This window comes from Eublepharis macularius, chromosome 7 (assembly GCF_028583425.1).
Source record: "Eublepharis macularius isolate TG4126 chromosome 7, MPM_Emac_v1.0, whole genome shotgun sequence".
In the NCBI taxonomy this organism is placed as follows: Eukaryota; Metazoa; Chordata; class Lepidosauria; order Squamata; family Eublepharidae; genus Eublepharis; species Eublepharis macularius.
Window position 1 is genome coordinate 95,880,116 of NC_072796.1, and position 21,164 is coordinate 95,901,279.

Consider the following 21,164-nt stretch of genomic DNA (forward strand, 5'->3'; position numbering starts at 1 on the left):
CTTCTCTGAGTTTAATTTGAGAACAAATAAATTGTTGAGAAGTGGGTGTTCAGTGGAGGGAGACACAGGTTTGTAGAGAAATTCTAAAAATAAAAATAGAGAATCAGAATATCCCCAAGAACAGTTGTCTGCACAAGTGCACACATCTTCCTCAGATGCAGGGGGTCATGTGAGGAGGACGAGGAGAAGTGTGGGAGAAGGAGCAGAAGTCATTACTTTCTGCCCCCCCCCCAGCTGCTGAGGTGGCAAAATTGGAGAGAAACATTGGAGGAGATGTGTATCCTGCCAGCTGCAGAGGTGGCAATACTTTGCCCCTGGCAGCACTGAAACTGGACATGTGCAGAGGAAGTGTGGGATCCAGAAGTCGTCTCTCCACCACCACCACTGAGGTGGTGATACTCAGTATGGGGAAGGGAGGATGCAGAGGATTCCCCAGCCATTCCTGCTACTGAGGGCCAAACTACAAGCGATGAATGACACTTGAACGGCAAGTGTATTCCTCCCTGTTCACTTGCCCTCCACTTGCTCTCCATCCAATCCACTTGCTGTTCAAGTGTCATTCGTCACTTGTAGCTTGGCCCTGAGACAGCTACGCTCCTCTCTAACCACCCTGTGTTTTGTTGATGCAGCAATGTTGGAGGCATGCAGAGGAGGGGGCTTGCCACACACACACACAAAGTGCTGAGGTGGCAACATTGGAGGCAGTTGGAGGAGGGGCATGGGAGTTGTCACTGCCTACCAACACTGAAATGGCTGTGGTGGAGGTGAGTGGGAGAAGGAGGAGCAGAGTCCCAATCCATGTGAGCAGCCTGGTTAATGGGAGGGGGCTATTGACAGAGAAGTGAAAGAAAGAGTGACAGGAAAGTTTGTGGCACTGAAGTGGGGGAAATAATAGCTGGAGATGGGGAAATATAAAAGGTTGGATGTTTACCAGGTGGCAAGGAGAGAAGGATGCAAGAAAAAGGGAGAAAGTATGGGGGATGTCAAGAGGAGGTAAATAACGTGGGGACGGTGATACAAGGGAGAGTGAGGTGCTCCAGTGGCAAATTATTGTGGGTTCCCCAACACCCCACTGAGCCAGAGTTTTCCCAGGAAGAGGCTGTCAAGGGGAAGGAAGGAGGAAAAGTGGAAGCAGGGGAGGAACATTAGCTGTGTGTGGTGAGAGGAAAGGGTGGTAGCGACCTCAGGTGGTACCCCCCTGTTCAGCCAGTACTAAGCGCAAGAAACCTTGGCTACGAATGTCCTGAATTGCCATTCTGTATCAGGACAGACTTGTTTCAAGTATGTCTGCCAGTGTTTTGCTTAGTGAATTCAGGGTGACTGTCCTTTTCTGGAATGACATTGTGTGAATTTTTTTCTGTGCACCACTGACTGACCCAGAAAATGCTAATTCCCGCCCTCTCCCTCAATGTTCTTTCTCATGGCTTTTGTGTGAGGAATCCAAGGCTCTCTGTTTAGCAAACAATTCTCTGAGAAATTTCTGTTTAGCTTTTACACTAAGTGCAGGTGGTGGTGGCTGCTGCAGACAGGAAAATACTTACTTGGCCCATAATCTGCTTCTCCAGTGTCTTCTGCCTTCAGCTAGAGCAAATAGATGGAAACCAAAGAATTCTTTTTAAAAAAACCCTTCATCTAATTACGGACTTCCAGTCTTCTTATCTGAATGTCATGTAGTCAGGGCAATGGTATTTAACTTAAACTGCTGATTCCTCCGGCATCCTGCCTTTAGGTTACAGTAATGTCAATCAGAGGTTGGAATGTTTGTACACAGACAATGGAGACAGGATTTCTCTGCTTGCAGATGCTTGAATTTTTGTCTTGAAATGCCTTTGCACTCTCCCATTGAAATTATCACCTGAAGAGTGAGGTGCACAGAACTGTTAGGGCATCTTGTGAGATTTCAAGGAATGGGTAGGTGTGAAAATAAAATAAAATCCTATAATTTTAAAAAAAAACATTCATATATAATGTAGGTTGCTGGTGGGCTGCATCAAGGCCCTCCCCCAGTCGCATCTCTCCTTTGTTTCATTTTCTGATGAGTGATGGGACCTTTTCATTCTCTGCTATGCTTCCACTTAATTAGTTCTGCTGATTTATCTCCTACCGGTTAATGTTGCATGTCTAAATGTGAAGTCTCAGGTGTGGGAGTGCTGGTCTTCTGATGAGTTGTATTCTATTCTCATTAAGGTTGGTGTCACATCTTTTCCAAGCAGATTTTCCCATGGAAGGAGTCTCCTATAATTTTGTCTACTACCCAAACTGTATGTGTTTGTTTTTTTAAAACAGCACACTAACATCTAAATTAAGTTAGCATTAGCTTCCTCCTTTAGTAGGAGTCCTGTCTACAGAGCAAAGAAATGCTAAAGCAGAAAAGGCTACAAGGCCAATCAATCGTTTTGCACAGTCACAGCATAGAAATTCTCTATTGAGGTTGCATTGAGGTTTAGACTTGTACAGCTGGTTGACTGACAGACCTGGGAGAAAGGGGTCTGATAGGTTTAGAGAGCCAGATCTGAAAACAGAATCTTGGAAACAAGGGCTGCTTGGGGCTGCTGTGCATTATACGTGATGCATTCAGTCTCATTGCTGACTGATGAAGGTTAGGCACGTGGGCTTTCACAGTGCTGGGTAAAGTCATCTGGACAGTCACTTAGAATGAGTTCTCCATCCTGCTGCAAAGAGGAACTAAAATAGCAGCAAATAATGTTACTGTGCAGATTGCAACTGACAGCCATGCTTCAGAAAAGCAGGTGAGTTTAACTTTAAATAGCTCTTTGGTTTTGGGATGCCCTGGAGCTCAAATAAGCAGTCATTGGACTTCATTTTGCAGAAATGCAATACAATTTATGGAAGAAAAGGGCAAGTGCGTTATTGTATTACTATGCGGACTTCTTACAATACCCTCAGTCTGCCAATAATGAAGGCAGAAGTGCAGTTTGATTCTGTATGCAAGCAGGGGAAACTGTCTTTCAATGTTACTGAGGATACATGCCGAGTATGCTGCACCAAAGGTTTTGGGGGGTTTGTTCATAAAGATAATCAAGGAATTAAGGGGTGTTGGTACAGCTCTCTCAGAGGGACTTTCTAAATGGGTTTTAGCCAAGAAATCAGTGGCTTTTTCCTGTTCTCCTCTTAGCAAAATGGATGTTATTTTTTGGAACCAGCTAAACAATCAGTATAAAATATAGGTGGTGTGAAAATTTAGAAGGATGAGTGGAGGGATTGCAGCTGAATAATGTTAGTTTCATTTTCAAAAAGTATCTTCAAACTGAAATAGCATCTTATTGTACCATCCATGGATGGCATTTAGTTCAGTAGAGTTTATCTGAATAAAGTGGCCTCACCCTGATCTGGATAGCCCAAGCAAACGCAGTCTCATCAGATCTCAGAAGCTAAGCAGGTTTGGCCTTGGTTAGTAATTGGGTGGGTGACCTCCAACAAAGACCAGGGTTGCAGAGGCAAGCAATGGCAAACCACCTCTATTAGTCTCTTCCCTTGAAACCCTCAGCAAGAGTTGCCCTAAGTCAGCTATGACTTGCCAGCACTGGCTACTACCAAGCTGGCTCCAGGACTGAAAATTGTGAAACTCTCAGACATAGTTATCATCCCCTTCCTGCCCCCAATGTGTTTTTTGTCCTGGTACTTTTGCTACAGATTGAATTTTAAACTGGATCTCTTTCTGTCTTTCTACAGATCTTGAAAATTTAAGACTTGGAAACATTTGCACAAGGTGGTGTTTAAGTGCAGTATTGGGAAGGCTACAATGAATCAGTATTGCATTGCACTCATATGGACTGTGCTTGGCACTGAATTGCTACAGTGTCTCAGTACTACTGTCAAATCTCCGAGGTTCAGAGGACGAGTACAGGAGCGAAAAAATATTAGACCAAACATTATCCTAGTACTCACAGATGACCAGGATGTGGAGCTTGGTGAGGCTTTATTACGTATTGTGTCAAAATTTTACTCAGTCAGTCTTTTACAGAAACGTCACATTGAGATCAGAGGGAGAGCAGTGTGGCCTGCAGTTTTCCCTGTCTGCTGGTACCAGAAGATCCTCCCCTGCCCAGTCGCTTTCTACACCATAATTGATATTTGGCATATTTGCCTCACATTATCACTCTTGACAGATTTGAGGATCCTGTTTGGAGAGGAAACAAACTTACATCAACTTTCTCCCTTCACTTGATACATCTTTGTTGATTGGCATTTGGTTGAAAGATCTGTTGCTGAATCAATGAGTTAATGTTTAGCTACTTCTAATGAAATAGATAAGCAGGAAACTGCCTGTCAGCAGTATTTATTTTGTAGCTAATGGTCCATTTTTCTAAAAAAAAAATTTAAGCATTTGAAATACCTGATACATATTTTCTCATGTGTATTCAAATTTCTGTTTATATTTTAACTGTAAGTTCTCTTGTCAGTATGGTGTTTTGGTGATTAGAGTGGTGGAGTAGGATTAGAGAGATCTGGGTTCAAATTCTTAGCCAGCCTTAAGGTTACCTGGGGCCAGCCACAGCCAGAGCTACATTTTAAAAGGATATACTGTCCTGAGCTCCTCTTGAGATAAGGCAAAATAAAAATGTGGTGGTTAGTCGTTCTTATATATAGTAGTTCAAAAAAGAATTTAGCGAATAACAGAGGAGAGATCTGCACTGCCATCTGAGCACTCAAGATACGCCCATTTTTAAAGTTCTTCTACATTGAGTTTGCTCTCCATTAGCAACTGTCTAACTCTTGATGCGATCCTTTGTGTATCCTTTAGGCTCCTTGCAAGTGATGAATAAAACCAGGAAGATAATGGAGAATGGAGGTGCCACCTTTGTCAATGCTTTTGTAACTACTCCAATGTGCTGTCCATCTCGTTCCTCAATGTTGACAGGAAAATACGTTCATAACCACAACATCTACACTAACAATGAGAATTGCTCTTCCCCTTCCTGGCAAGCAACTCATGAACCACGAACCTTTGCAGTGTATCTCAACAACACTGGTTATAGGACCGGTAAGAGAGTGTATTACCATTAATTATTTGATTAAAAATAAATTGTGTTGATCAAACCACACAGTTTCTCCAACCAATGGCATTGTTTGCAGAAGAAAGGGGAGTGGTTTCCAACTGTTCCTCACCCACCCACCTATACTATTCCTGAGGGTCTGCTGAGCCCTAGAAACAAAATTTCGGAGGAGCCATTGAGCTGAAACAGAAAGGAGAAGGGGGAAGGGCCTATTCTGTGAAGTCCACAAATTGTTCTTTCTTGACCAAATCTATTAATACTTCCCAAATAAAGGTAATTAAAATTGTGCTGTATTTGAAGCATACTAGAGGCATTACAATTAAATGTTTTACACTTTAAAATAGTAAATATTCATATTTAGGTAGGTCTATACATGACTATTAGTCACCATAGATAGTTGGAACTTCCATATTTAGAGGCTATTTATCTCTGTGAATCTCATTCCAGTAAGGGCTGCTATCATGCCCTGTTTATGAGCTTTGTGGAGGCATCTAGGAGGATACTGTAGGGAGCAGGTCATTGCCCTATTTGGACCTTTACAGAACAATTTTTAGAAGGGTATAAAGTTGCTTAGGATTGCACCAAAAAGGCTGATATATTACCATTTCAAATAAAGTGGAGAGAAAGTGTGATTATGAACAAGCATTTCTATAGTAAAAACAGATGTGAAAAGGTCTGAAAAATCTTATCATGATACATTTTCTAACAATGGAGGATCTAACTGTAATGCCATCTTATATATTAATAGTGGCCCTGATCTGTGGATACATAAATCTGGATATTGGAGCCATAAATGGACAAGACAGATCTTCGTAAATACCTGAAAAATGTCTCAGGTTTTCAGAAAAATCTGGGATCTTAAAAAAAGTACAGAAGGGGGTTTAAAAAAAAACAAACTAATAAAAGGAGCACCAGTAGGTTTAACCAGGGCCGTCATCACACGGGCATCTCTTCCATTAAATTTACAGCATATAGCGTCCTACCTGTTATCGGCACAGTAACGTTTCTTTGGGTCACCTAATGGCTCTTCGCGCCACCAGCTGTCCACACAGAAGCACTCTGTTCTGTTCTCTCTAACCGCGCAGAAGCAGCTCCTCTCCCTTTTTAAAAAATTATTCTGGCGTTTAATTCCGCTATAACGGAATAACAGCATATAAACATTCCGTTAGAGCAAAACATTATGACCCTTTTGTTTTTCCAACTTTGAAATTATATAAATAGCCCTTTGCCCGCAGAAAACTCCCTGTATGACGTGATCCCCATCGCTGAAGACTCTGCCATGGCGATTGAGTCATTTTTACTTCAGCAGAAAGTTTGCATTGTGTTATGTCGTTATGGCGTTATAAGGACATAATAAAATTAAAAAAAGGGAGTCGCAGGAAGAAATGGATTCTGGGATTGAAGGGAGGGCATAGGACGTTGCGAGGCGAAATATATCGATGTGAGGCATTCACACTGAGGCACAAAATAGCACAACTATCAAGCACAAAGCAGAAGAGAGAAAATCGCTACAGTGTTGGAATAAGGTGGGTGTTTGCCGGGAAATAGCGCCATTTTAGCGCTAAATAAAAGCCCATGTGACGACGGCCCAGATGCCCTCAGTGGCTGTTGCTAGCCAGCCATAACGGTTTAGCCAATATTCCAGGCTTGGTTTCTGTCAGTAAATAAGTAAAGATGAGTGGCAAATAAAAAGTTAATTATTTAGTGGGTTTAAAAGAGAGAAGGATGTAGGGAAAGGTGAGTATATGAAACCTGCCAGGAGGAGGGAAAGAGGAAATAGTATGGGGAAAGGGATACAGAGAAAAGTGAATCTCCAAACACAAGTCTTTCTACATTTTACCACCATGCAACTGGACACAACTTGGCCAGCACCACCCAACTGGGCAATAGGAGAGAGAGTGCAGGGGGAGGGCAGACAAAGATTGGTGAGAAGGAGAGAAGGAAGCAGGAAAAGGGAGAGGTATTATGGGGACAGGGAAGGGGGAAAGGACATGGTAGGAGGGGAAAATAAGATACCCCTACAAGGTTGGTTATTTATTTATTTATTTAGCCCACCCTCCCCACAAGCAGGACCCTATGGGCCCCCCACATGTATTTGCTTAATCATGACTTCTTTAAAAAGGCATCTAGTCTGTTCACCCCTTTGTTTAGAACTGGAATTTTTGTCATTGACCCCATTCCCCCATGTGTCATATGTGAATAAATGCTAATTCTCCTAGGTGGGTTTGTGTGCCTTTGGATTAATAACTTTTCTGTTATGCTGTAGAATTCTAATGGTAGTGAATGCATCAATAAGCATTCTTTGCTTTGGTACTAAGGTCTGCTTTACAAATTGTACTGTTTGTACAGCTGCTGGGTGTCACATGCTTTTCATGTAGGAAGCCATTTGCAAATTACATCTTACTTGGCTCAGGCCAGTTTTAAGCACCTCAACAAAAGTCTTCTTTTGGGAGAAGAGAATTGCACTAGTGATTAAAACTGACTTGCATTCCAGGACAATCTCTTTATGCAAACCTCATCCTTCATGTAAAGGTACTTGTTAAATAAATGCCTTGCGGCTGGTGCAACACATGAAGCTGTCTGGAGTGTAAATGGTGAAGAAGATTGTTTACAAGAGCAATATTGAGTTTTAATTTTGGTTTTGGCTCTGGTGCCAAAAGTTTTACTTGTGCATCAGCTGTGAAAATTGATGCATACAGTTGCCTCAAATTATTTTTACTTTTGTTTCCAGAAATATCCCTGTAAATTTCAAGAGAAAATTGGACTATCTTAGGTCTGATTTATTACTGCATCCCTTTATGATGAAAAGAATTCTCAGCTTTCTTTCTTCTTTTAAATCATTAAAGCTAGGTTTCCTTGTCATGTAATGTTCCCTGGCCTGCGTTTGCAGTCTGCATAGAGTTCATTTTTAACTTCATCTTGTTATGGCAGAGAACTATTCTTGAAACAGAGTGTGAATGTTTCTTTTGAAAATTACATCTGTTGGAGTACAACTGCAATTGATTGTCACGTGATTCTCTAATTATGCAGAAGCATGGACCTCTCTTGATTCCAACCATGAAGCTCCATCTAGCATAGCACTGCCACAGGTACAAGGATTGCCATTGATGGAGTACAATTGTCTCTACTTTTCCTTCCTCTACAACAGCTTGAAAGGCCACCTGAAACCCTGCTCCTGGAGGTTGTCATGGTGTCCCCTGGCAACCAGCTGACTTCCTTTACCTGGTGGAAGGCAGCTGGAATTCTTGGGGAAACTTTTACCGAGTTTGGGCTCCTCTTACCCACTGCATCATAACCAGAGTACTAGCCACCGCCAGTTTCCAGTTACTTATATTTCCCCAGAAAATCCAGTTACTTATATTTTCTCATTGTAACACTGGAAGGGATGGTCTCCAGCCCACATCAGCTCGGTGTGCATGTATGTATGAGTCAGGCTGCGCTTCCTTCCCTATCTGGTAATTTCCTCTTCCCTTATTACTGGATTTCTCTCTCTCTTTTAGAGGCAGTCCTTTCCCAAGGATGAGAAGTTTTGGTTCCTAAAAGAACTTCATTTCACTAAATGTCTAATAAAACAGAATGTGCAGATAGTAAAGAAGCATTTTAGAGCAAAGGAAAAATATAACTGGGTCAGCCAGAGAAAAACAATTAAAAGCAATATTAACAAGAGTTAATTTGCTCTCTGCTGAGCATCCCCCTTCATCCTTCTGTTGAGGGTTTGGTTCATTCTCTCCCCTTCCTCTGAATGAGCTTGCTGAGGTTCATTTCTCCACCCCACCTCCAAGGTTTCTGGACTTGATCAAGGCAAAAGTTAGACAAGGGACTCATTGCTGCACACCTCTGTTCAGAGAGTTGTGGACTGAGGAGCATCCCATGGTTTAGACCAACAACCAACAGTTATGCTTGTAATAGGTTTTGAGTATTGCTGAACTACACTGGAAAGTTGCAATTAAATGAAGTATTGTAAAATCAGTCCTGTGATTCACAGAGAATGTGTGCAGGCTACCTAATGTTTATAATATCACTAAAATATGATATGAATTGAAAGAGTTTTAAAAATATATAGTGGGGATGTGAATTCTCCAGGCCCGGAAATGGCATCCCAGGGAGGTGCTATCTTCTTTCCACAGTGCCATAGCCTACCAGAAATATAACAATTGTGCATTAATTGCTTGAGTTGTTTACAGTTCCAGATCCATTGATTAACTGCCACCTAATTGTTTGCAGCAATGCTTGGGTAAACACAAAATAGTGACTTAAAGGGGCCATCCCAGTTTAAAAAACAAATTCTGTTTGCTTCAGTGATGTGCTACAAGCATGAGGGTTCTTATGCACATACAGTATTACTTCCCATAAACTCCACCTGCTTTTCCTGCTAACTTCACTGGTGTTCTTTATAGACATCTGAAAAGATAGGGTAGTCTAGATCAAAGCTAATGTGGTGAGCCATGTAGGTCGCTATGCTAAATAGTTACATGTCATCAAGGACACTGGTGGCAGCTATGACCAAGAGTTCCTTTTATCAGCTTTGACTCATTAGCCAGCTGTTGTGTCATATGGCGCTAGGAATGCAAGGGTGGGGGGAAATGGAGGGGAACCGAGTGACAGCGTGATATCAAATCCAGGAAAAACCTAGAAATGGCATCATGCCTCCCTAGAAATCAAAATAAACTCTACAGTAAAACTGGTGGGAAACTGGCAACTCTGGAACTAGTACCAGTTGGCCTTCCTCCTAACTGCTCCTCTCTTGCTCTTGATATACCACTGGCTGTTCTCTAATCTCTGCAACTGGACTGCTGCCTTCCTTCCAGCTCTGCCTCTGCTCCGCCACTTCTCCCCCAGGGGGAAGGTACTATTAGCTGTGAGCAAGCATTCAAAACAATGGATATTATGCTATCTTATTAACTGCTTTGAGGCTGAATGATCAGCTATTAGGAAAATTAAAATAAAGCCAGTTATAAATTTTAGGAAGTGCAGTTCTCATGTTTGTGTATCAAGTGTGAGAATTGTTCACCTTGCTAAGGGTTTCTGTTTATGCAAGCTTAATTGAGCATATTCAGAGAGACTGCTGCTGTTGTGATCTGACAAAGTATGCTACATGTGTTTAAACAATGGCACTGTGTCTTGGGAACAGTTAGCAAAACTGCCAGAATGCAGATAAAATCTGTCTCATTAAAATGCAAAAATCTACATTTATCTTTGCTGTATTCTCATGGGTTCCATTAGAGACAATAATAAAATGATGTTCCCTGAAATGGTATTACTTTTTAATGACACTTTTTATCTGCTCAGCTGTACTTGATATTTTATTAATTATACAAACAGAAATCACTTCCTAATTCTCCTTGCTTCTGTTTCTAAATATATAAAGTTGCCTGCAGGCCATCATGAATAATACTCAGACATGAGCAAGTCAAAAACTTTAGAGCTGCAGCCAGTTGGAACATGTAGGTAGATTTTATGAGCCAAGTATTAAACAAGTGGAGAGAACTGTTAAAATAGCAGAACTAGAGGAAACTCTTGAAAGCCAGTACAGAATGTTAGTTTGCACCACAGACACTGGACACTGTTCAACCTAGTATTTCCCATTACAATCATTTTTTGGCATGACTCCTGTTTGCCAAAAGCCAACCCCGTCTGTGTCTAAGCTTTGATATAGTTGGTAAGACAGAAAAATAGCTAACTTGATTTCATTAAGAGACTGGCTATCTTTGCAACAAGTCAATAGGAAATATAGTTTTTATCAGTAACCTAACCTGTAATCATATTAATTGATACTGATGAAGGTTAAAGGAGAAAGTGCTAAAGCAGGATTACAGCTGAACATCAAGAAAAGTAATGACTACTGAGGAATTACGCAATTTTAAAGCTGACAATGATGAAATTGAAATTGTTCAAGATTTTCTATTCCTTGGCTCACAGATGATGCTGTGCTTCTATCCAGAACCCCAGTTGGCCTAAGGAAAGCCCTTAGGAAGTTTGCCACATTTTGTGAAACTGAGCTACTGACAATTAACTATCAGAAAACTAAAATTGTAGCTTTTGGGAGCAGAGTGAAATCTAGGAATTGGGCAATTAATGGTCATAAGATTGAGCAAGTAGATCATTTTAAATACCTGGGTGTAGTTATACAGACCAACGACTCTAGGGTTAAACACAGCTGTTATGCTGCCGATCAAGGGGAAAGATTGGCAAATGCCATATTGAAATTTTTTCAAACTCACCGCGGACATTTTGTTTCTGCAGCCCTAAAGTAATGCAAGGTCAAATCACTGGCACAGCTGCTATATGGAATGTTTTTAGGACCACCCTCCTCACGCTTTGCCCCTCAAGAAAGAGTTCAGTCTAAATTTCTGAGAGCTGCTCTGCAAGTCACAAACCGTGTATCTAATGTCTGGATACATTTGGAGTCTGGTAGCCTTGGCTTTGAAGACAGGGTATATATTCAATCCATTTATATGTGGCTGAAAGGCCATTTTAACCCACACGGTTTATTTCCCCTGATCCTTCAAGGCAACTTCCAATCCAGCTGGCTCAAAACTTTTTATAATCATGTTAATAGAATAGGGTTTTTTTACCCTCAAGCTTTCTTAATGTATGGAGCCAAACGAGCAAAAGGGTTAATCAAACAAAGAATAGAGGATATTGAGCATCAAGCTGACATTTCCAATGCATCAAAACTTGTGGTGCTGCTAAATGTCAAAGGTACTTTTGAGCTGACAGCGTACTTGGCCTCAATGGAAGCAAACAGTTTTAGAAGGGTGTTTACTCTTGTTAGATGCTACACTCTTCCATCTGTGGTTATCAAAGGCAGATACCAAAAAATCCCCTATCTAGAAACGTTGTGCTCATGCCCTTTAGGAGAGGTTGAGTCTGTTGAGCACATGTTTTTTTAGTTGTCCATTTTATAGGGAAGTTCATCTCAGATTCATTACCCCATTATTTGATATGATCCCTGGTCATATAACCACTGACAATGCAAGGCCTCACTGGTTTTTAGCAGATTAAAATTTTAGAATTATACATCAAGTTGCTAAATTTTGTGCATTAATTCTTAAATTACAGGAATTGTATCTTAAAAGTTCTTAAAGCCGATCTTTTTTTCCTTTTAATTGTATCCTTGCTTGATTGATTTGTATGCTGGTCTTAGGACCGTAATAAACGAATGAATGAGTATTTCTTCTGAAGAAATCAGAAGATTAAGACTTTGAAGAGCAGCTGTGTGGGAGCTAGATAAGATCCTTAAAGATAAAGATGTCTCTCCAAGATCAAGATAATCCAAACTATGGTATTCCCTATTACTATGTATGGATGTGAAAGTTGGACAGTGAAGAAAGCTGACAGGAAGAAAATTGATACATTTGAAATGTGGTGCTGGAGGAGAGTTTTGTGGATACCATGGACAGCCCAAAAGACAAATAAGTGGGTACTAGTTCAAATCAAGCCTGAATTCTCCCTAGAAGCTAAAATGACAAAACTGAGGCTACCGTATTTTGGTCACATCATGAAAAGACAAGATTCTCTGGAAAAGTCAATAATGCTAGGAAAAGTAGAAAGCAATAAGAAAAGAGGAAGACTTAAAACGAGATGGCTTGACTCAATAAGAGAAGCCACGTCCTCCAGTTTGCAAGATCTGAGCAAGTCTGATAATGATAGGATGTTTGGAGGTCTTTCCTTCATAGGGTTGCCATAGGTTGGAGGTGACTTGACAGCACATAACATATATGAAGAGGCCTTTGGTGTCTCAAAAAGAGACAATAATCTCTTTCTGTGAACATCTCAGTTTCATTTTTGTTTTATCTCAGTCCTTTTAAAAATGTTGAATCACAGAACTCTACATCCACAAAGGCTACTTCATCTGGATGGAGGCAGAACTACCTCTATTCCTTTTGCCCCAAGGACCAGCTGTATCAGTTTAAATGAATAGGCAGACAACACATATAATGGGTTGGATCCTACCAGTTTTTCCATTTAATCTCTTTTGATTCTCCTCCTCTCTGTAGGGCTGCCATGTTGCCTGCTTTAATGAGCAACCTTTTGCCCTTTACCCTTGACCCACACCAATGTTCTAATGAGCAGCAGGAGCAAACAGCAATGGAGGAATGGTATTGCATGATGCAACAACACCATTTCCAGCTGAAAAACTGAAAGTGACATCACCATGTCATAGAACATTCTAGGATCCTCTGACCTCTATGGCATTTACTATAGAGAATGATGGGGTTTACAGAGCATTATATAATGCAGTGAAATCACTTCCAGGTTTTCAACCACAAAGGATATAATGGCATCACGCAATGTCATTCTCATTTTTCTCCACCCTCCCGAGCCTCCCTTCAGTTGCCATTCAAGGACTGGCAGTCCTACATAGAGGTCTCACAAACTCCAGAGTAGCCTTGTTGGTGGTCTTCCCTCTTTTGCCACTGGAAAAGCCTGCTAACTATATCCGTTGAAAACATTTGTTTCCTGCCTTTCCACCCATTTAGGGCCCACAAGGCAGTGAACACTTTAAAAGACATTTAAAAATCAACATTTAAAACAGTACATAAATAAATACTGCAATTAACACAAATAAGGAGGATTGATAAGGGAATGCCACACAAGCAAAAAATGTCTTCATTCACTGGTAGAAGACATAGATAGGTACAAACAAATCTCCCTTAGGAGGGAATTCCACAGTTTTGGTGCCACGACCAAGAAAGCCCTTTCTCAGGTTGCTACCTGTCTAGCCTCAAATTAAGAGGACATCTAAATATCTACATCCATATACATATTTAATAGACATATATTCCTAACATATTTTTAGCTGACCTGAAACTGTAAATAATTCATACGTTTTTAAGATCCACTGAGTTCATTAACACAAAGGTGTATTAATCTATGAATTGTGACTGTGACCCAGACCAAAAACCCATACTATGGGGTTTCAAATAGTCTAAACTGTGCACTTTTTCTTTCACAGCTTTTTTTGGAAAATACCTCAATGAATACAATGGCAGCTACATTCCTCCTGGTTGGCGAGAATGGGTTGGATTAATCAAGAACTCTCGTTTTTACAATTACACAATTTGTCGCAATGGCCTCAAAGAGAAGCATGGGTTTGAATATGCAAAGGTACTGTACAGATACATTTCTGTTATATTTGGTAATGTCAGCCATATAAGGCAAGGGTCCCCAATGTGGCTTCTGTGGGCACATGGCTGACAACTTTCCTGGTGAGTGGCATGTGTTTTTTAGAAAGTGTGTGGTGCTAGGTAGTGTTCCTGCCCAGCAGGGCTTCTGATTGGCTATTGAAGATGTGATTGGCTGTACAGATTTTTTTAAAGTTGTTTCAGTAGCAGCCGCAAATACAGTGTGAGTTTTATTTCCCAGTGTATTTATTTAAATTGCTCTTCTTTTCCCCTGCTCTTGGGCTTCCTCTCTGTATTAGCGTGTGTGATTCTGCCTCCCATGGTGGCTTTTTGTGATGCCCACTGGCTCAAAAAGGTTGGAGAACCCTGATGTGAAGCTGCTTTTCATTTAATTTTTGCTTTGTGGAAGTATAATGGGCGCATTTGAAACCCATTCCACTTCTGTTTATAGAAGTCTTTGATCATGCTGGTTTGTATGGTTCGAACCCTTTATTTTCTCTCAGGAAAAGTGGGTTCATACAGAATACAAGGCCCCTTTGACCCATTGATCTCCCTGAAATGCTGCTCCTGCGGAACAGGGATCCTTGAGAAATGACACAGGTGGTGTGCAACAGGAAGAAGGAATTGATGGAAATTACCCCTCCCCTTCCATTAGCTGAAAATTCGATCTGGATCAAACCCTATGTCATTTGTGTTGAACTCTGAAATGGATAGGTTAAGCGAATATATCCAGAAACGAGGGTTAGGAGGATATGTTCAGTTTTAGAGTTTTTCAGACACGGAAAGAAGTATATACCGTGGATACAGTATATACTGTGCAATCTGTGAGATACTTGGCATTTCCCAATCTCTAGCTTTGCAAATCATTTATGTACATTCAGGAAGTTCCTCCAGATGTTGCTTATGGAAGATTTTGTAGGTGTTGCAGCTGGACTTTCTGATCCATGTAATGAGTCTTTTAACTGGCATGTTAGAATAGCTGTTTCTGATTCCATTCCCTTTACAATTGTACTACCCTGCTATTACTTAGCAAATCATTGTTAGTTATTAACATAGAGTTTAAGTTACGTAAATATTCTGTAGTAGCCAACATTTGGATTCCCTCATTTCTTGTGTGTGTGCTATATAATGTGGAGAACCTTGACTAGCACTCTCTTTTTCCTTAACCTGAAATGAATTAAACTTTAATCATGTATTGGAAGAAGTGGAAGAGAGTGACGACCAATGTAACGTCCAGTTCTGTTGCCAATTAAGGGAAACATATCAAAATGCCACATTGGTATTTACTATAGCAATATATCTGGATTCTTCACTGCTTACTGCAGAAATGTATGTGGCTTTTTCTTGGTACCTTCTCCGCTGAATATCAAGCAACTCTGACTGTTTTTGGTGAATCTGTTGATGTGTTTCTAAAAAATAATTGGGGTTAAATTTGTCCTTGGGAGCTGGTGGGAAAACTTCAGATGCATGGATATGTCTTAGGTTTGAGACATATTGATAGTATAGTAACATACAACAATACATATCAGTTAGAGCAGAAGCATTAGAAACATTTCTGTCCTGGGAAATGGACACTTCATATCATCATCACTATTCCTCACCAATACATTCAGTGGTCATCAGACAGCTGGAAAGAACCAAGTGTTGCCAGCTGCCCTTGCCTGGGTTAGAAAAACTCCATCCCTCAGGAAAATCACAGAAATTGCTTCCTACCTATGGTTGCTAGGTGGCATTAGCACACTTGAGTGGGGAAGGTGAAATTATTTTACAAGTGGCTATTGCAGACTTTAAAGAGAAGCAGTTGGAATAGTAGTTAATTTTAAATTCTCCATACTTTTTCTATCACTGCCACCTTAAAAAAGTATCTCTCTCTATATTTTATATTGGGATTTTGTAAGCTGCTGTATTTTAAATCAGTATGCCAGAAACCAAAGAGTACAAAACCTGAGGTTTTAGCCAGGGTTTTTCCTTCACAAAGCCCTGAAGCTATTCCATTTAAATGCCTTGTGCAAGTCTCTAAACAAGGTTTAAAAGATGTTTGAAAAAGTGCTGAGTTTAGCAAGCCAAGCACAGAAGTGAGAAACAAACACTGTCCTTTTTGAGAATTGCTTTTGCAGCTGCTTGGGCCTTGCATCCATACCATGGCATTGATTAGTTGTGCCTGAAAGCATGTTTATATATATATATATTGTCTCAAGACTACTCAGTGGAGCTCACATCAGTTCCTTGGGCCAAAAGTTAATGCTTCAAAGTAGCAGGCATTTTAATTCTCAGTTTTCAACTTTTTATGTATGTTCTCTCCGCTTGCTTTTTCTCTTGCAGATTTCTGTTTGCTCCCTTGGCTCTACATTAAGCCAGTTTATTGGCAAAACTTCACTTCTGCATTAGCTGTTCTAATTTAAATTATTCTTCAAAGGAATTCCTAATATTTATATGCCTAAATGTTCATTGTTTGCTATAATTTTCAGACAACTATTTGAAACATCTTTATATATTTTTCTAGGTATACACATAAAGTTAACAACCAATCAGATGATTTAAATGTTGGCAGTGTCTCGTGTATTCAGTCTATAACATTTTCCAAAAAGACAACAATGACTTCCAGTGTGTGTATGTGTGAAAGAGTGTTGTTTCATGTATATGTCATCTGAGGAAAACATGTTCTCCCTCTGAGGCGGAGGACATCTTGGGTGATTCCCACCGTCCAATCGGGGAGGCAGGAAGTTATTAATCTTGCTTCCTCTTCCTCTAGTAGGTGGGGCCACCCTCAGATCTCCAGTTCTTTTCCTGCCTCAGGGGAGAGCAGTAGTATCTAGGCTAGCTTAGCTACCCTGTTTATCTATTGCCTTTACTTAGTCTCTTGTCTTTTGCTATACCTTTTCTCTTTAAGTCTTCCCTTCTACCCTATCCTCCTCTAACCTTTTAACCCTCTCACTGTCCCTTCAAGAGGAGTCCCGGTCTCCTCAGAAGAAAAGAATGTCCACAAGGGAGTCGTCAGACTCTGAAGAGTCCTTTATGGACAAAGTGGACAACAGCAACCTAGGAGCCATTCTGCCGACGGCGGGAGAAGGCTCAGCAGGACCAGACGCGCCGCGGAGGCTCGATCGGTCCCCAGAAGAAGGCACTTCCAGACAGGGAGGCCAGCCTTCAAAGAAGCGCCCCCGTCTGCCGAGCAAGACGTCAGAGGGGGCTGCAAGAAGAGCCAGGTCAACCGGAGGCGGCAGCAAAAGACGCGGCTCAGTTTCGGCGGGAAAAGCGGCCAGACGCGATTTCCCGCCAAAAAGCGGCTCCGTGCTTGCCAACCTCCCGGCGGGAGAAGTTGAGCAAAATAACGATTCCAGCCTACAGATCTGCTCCGGAGCCACTGCAGGAGAGCAAGTAAGTGAGGATTCAGAGTCTATTTCCCCCCAGATCCTGGCAGCCATCAGGGCAACCCTTAGAGAAGAACTATGGTCGCTCAGCCAGGGGCAGGCCTCGGGCCCTTCTTCCCCAGCAGCCACCCCGTTGCATCCCACTTGCCAAGACCCTACACCTCAGAGAGCTTCCTGGCCCACCAAGGCGGCCAGAAAGCAATCTTTCTGTCAGACCTCCACCAGCACCTCTCCATGGCTGGATGAGGATGGCCCTGCAAGTGAGGTATCGGAAGAAGGAGCGTTCCTGTCGGAGGAAGAACGTGAGTTTGACACCAACCTTCCCCAACAGTCTAACAGGCTTTTCCTGTTTGAGGACTATAGTTACCTACTAGCTAAAACTCTTTCTGCCCTCGACCTAAAGGGGGCAACAGAGGGGGAAGAGGAGGAGGAAGGGGCCTCCAAGGCTACCGACCGTAAGTCCAGACCTAAGGGAAATAAGGAATTTTTTCCTAGATCAGATGCCAAATCCGAGGTCTTCCCTTTCCCAGATTATTTTGAGCGTCAGCTCAGGGCAGAGTGGGCTACACCAGCAGCCTCAAAGCAAATGCCTAGCCTCATAAAGAAATTATATGTGCTACCTAACTTTGTGGACGAGTTCTTACAGGTCCCCATTATTGACGCTCCGGTGGCGGCTCTACAATCCCAGGGTCTCCTATCCGAGGACGGCCAAGGCACCATCCGAGACGGCCTCGACAAGAAAGGAGAAGCCGTCCTGAAGAGGGCCCATGAAGCTACAGCAATGGCCATTAAGGCCTCAGCCATTGCCTCAATGGTATCCAGAGCTTCAGTGGTGTGGATCAGAAGGCTGATCCAACTTCTACCTGTCAACGACAAACGTTTGCTGGACGGGGCCGACAGAGTCCTCAAGGCGTGCACCTTCGTGGCTGACGCAACTCTAGACAGCCTTTCTCTCTCTTCCAGGGCCATAGCATCATCTACAGTGGCCAGACGCCTGTTATGGCTGAGAGCATGGCAGGCCGACGTCCAGGCTAAGCTGATAGTCGCATCTTACCCCTTTCAGGGAACCAAGCTGTTCGGAGACCAGCTTGACAAGATCCTGGTGGAGACCAGGGATAAAAAGAAAGCACTTCCCAAGTCCCTAAAATATGCCCCAAGGAAGACATATTTCAACCAGCCTTTTCGCTCTCATCACACTCTGCCGAGAAGCAGACAAGACTACAAGCGACCATGGAACCCACCCAGGAATCAGGCCAGACGTTCCAACTTCACTCCACGTTTCAATCGTCCCCAAGGCTCTCGTGGGAACAGGCATGAGTCAGAGGACAAAGGGCAGAAGCCCTGACTGTCAAAGATCCTCAGTAGGGGGCAGGCTCCTCCTATTTCGTCAGGCCTGGATGGAATCAGAGGCAGACGCTTGGGCCTTAGAAATCGTCTCCTATGGTTACTCCATAGAATTCGCCTCCTTTCCACCAGAGCGTTTCGTTCCTTCTCCCACGAAGAGGGACCCGCACAAGAGGGCCATAACCCTACAGGCTGTGCGTCATCTCTTACAGATAAGGGCCATCGAGCCGGTGCCACCACTCGAGAGGGGTCGCGGCGTCTATTCGGTATTCTTCACCGTGCCCAAGCGAAACGGAGACTGGCGGGCCATTCTCGATCTCAAATATGTCAACAGTCATATTCAACTGCGTCATTTCAGGATGGAGACTCTCAGGTCGATTGCCGAAGCCCTTCGCAAGGGAGAGTTCCTGACGTCTATAGATTTGACAGAGGCATATCTTCACGTTCCAATCTCCACATCACACAGAAAGTTTCTCAGGTTCTACATCCAGAAGGAGCACTTCCAATTCCGGGCACTCCCTTTCGGTCTGGCTACGGCACCCCGGGTCTTCACGAAGCTCCTGGTGGTTCCGATAGTCAAGCTGCGAGAGAGAGGCATTCACGTGCATCCATACCTCGACGATATCCTGCTGAGATCCGCCTCCAGACAGGATGCAATCAGGGACACGGAGTACACCCTACGCTTTCTCGAGAGCCACGGGTTCCTAATAAACCGCGAAAAGTGCTCCCTGCTCCCATCCCAACGGCTGGAGCACCTAGGCATGACCATAGACACCATCAAGGGCAGCTTCTTTCTCCCAGAAACCAAGAGGTCCAAGACCAAACAGCTGGCACAGCGGGTGATCACCCAACATGCATCCCCACTGATGGAGCTATCCAAGCTGATGGGACTCCTAGTGTCCAACTCAGAAGCCATATACTGGGGAAAGTTCCATGCCAAGCCGCTCCAGATATTCCTGCGTCCCTTCCAGTGGCAGATCGGCCGGAAGGAGAACTTCAAGGTTCCTGTTCCCTTAGAGGTCAGAAACAGCCTGAGATGGTGGACCAGAGACCACAACCTCAGTCAGGGCAAGAGCTTCCTGTCACATCAGCGCACTCAAATATTCACAGATGCCAGCCTCAAGGGATGGGGGGCATCCTTGGACAGCATACCCGCCCAAGGGGTTTGGTCGACACCGGAAAAGGACCTTCCGATCAACGTCCTGGAAATGCGCGCAATCTACCTGGCCTTAGTACACTTCAGGGACAAGATTGCCCAGTCCCACATCCTGATACGGACAGACAACGTAGCGACCAAAACGTACCTGAACAAACAAGGGGGAACCAGATCGTCGCGCCTCCAGAAGGAGGCAATCAGGATCATGAAGTGGGCGGAACGCAACCTGGCATCCCTTCAAGCGGAGCACATCAGGGGCGTGCAGAACGTTCATGCCGACTGGTTGAGCAGGGAAGATCTACATCCAGGGGAGTGGTCCCTCAAGAAGGAAGTCTTCGGGATCTTAGTGGAGCATTTCGGCTATCCAGACGTGGATCTCTTCGCGACGTCGCTGAACAGACAAGTCCAGAGGTTCTTCTCCAGGTACTTCCACCCCTCGGCGGAAGATATAGACGCCCTCACAGCCCCCTGGCCGGATGCCCTCCTGTACGCCTTCCCTCCTCTGCCGCTGCTCCCCCGACTGCTTCGGAGAATCACGGACTTGGGTGCCACAGTCATAGTGGTGGCACCCTGGTGGCCAAGGAGACCGTGGTTCTCAGCCCTTCAACAGCTATCGACCGATCCGCCCTTGCACCTGCCAGTAGTACCAGACCTGTTACAGCAGGGCCCGATATGGCACCCTCATCCAGAGTGGTGGGCCCTAACCGGATGGAAGCTGAACGGAGCTGCTTCCTAGGCCTGGGCCTCCCACATCAGGTAGTTGACACACTGATGGCTTCTAGAAAGAAATCCACCTCACGAATCTACAACTACACGTGGAAGGCTTTCCACAGATGGTGTCGGCGCAAGAATAAGCAAGGAGCGGAGTTATCATTGCACTCTGTGCTAGGATTCCTCCAAGATGGCCTCGACAGCGGCTTGAGCGCAGCAACGCTGAGGAGACAGGTCGCGGCCATCGGTTCTATATGGATGGACGAGAAGGGCACTCCTCTATCCTCTCTCCCATTAATTCGGAGATTTCTCAGAGGAGCCACACTGCTGAAACCCCCAGTGGTTCACCGTTTTCCCACATGGAGGCTTAACGTGGTCCTCTCGGCACTGACCAAGCCTCCTTTTGAACCCCTCCGAGACATCCCTATCAGATGGC

The 21,164-nt window shown here is 43.4% G+C and overlaps 1 protein-coding gene across 3 annotated transcripts in view; it reads left to right on the forward strand.

The window, feature by feature from the left end:
* The first annotated feature begins 3,819 nt into the window (after positions 1 to 3,819).
* The window catches only part of SULF1 (sulfatase 1), a 61,404-nt gene continuing 44,059 nt past the window's right edge, over positions 3,820 to 21,164 (forward strand). The window contains exons 1-3 of one of the 3 annotated variants that reach the window (XM_054984735.1): positions 3,820 to 3,932; positions 4,766 to 5,005; positions 13,978 to 14,129. In XM_054984735.1, coding sequence (XP_054840710.1) covers positions 4,780 to 5,005; positions 13,978 to 14,129 — 378 coding nt within the window. In that variant the 5' untranslated portion in view covers positions 3,820 to 3,932; positions 4,766 to 4,779. Of the gene's footprint in view, positions 3,933 to 4,765; positions 5,006 to 13,977; positions 14,130 to 21,164 lie in introns of those variants that run through there. The other 2 variants (XM_054984734.1, XM_054984733.1) reach the window with 2 other exon arrangements.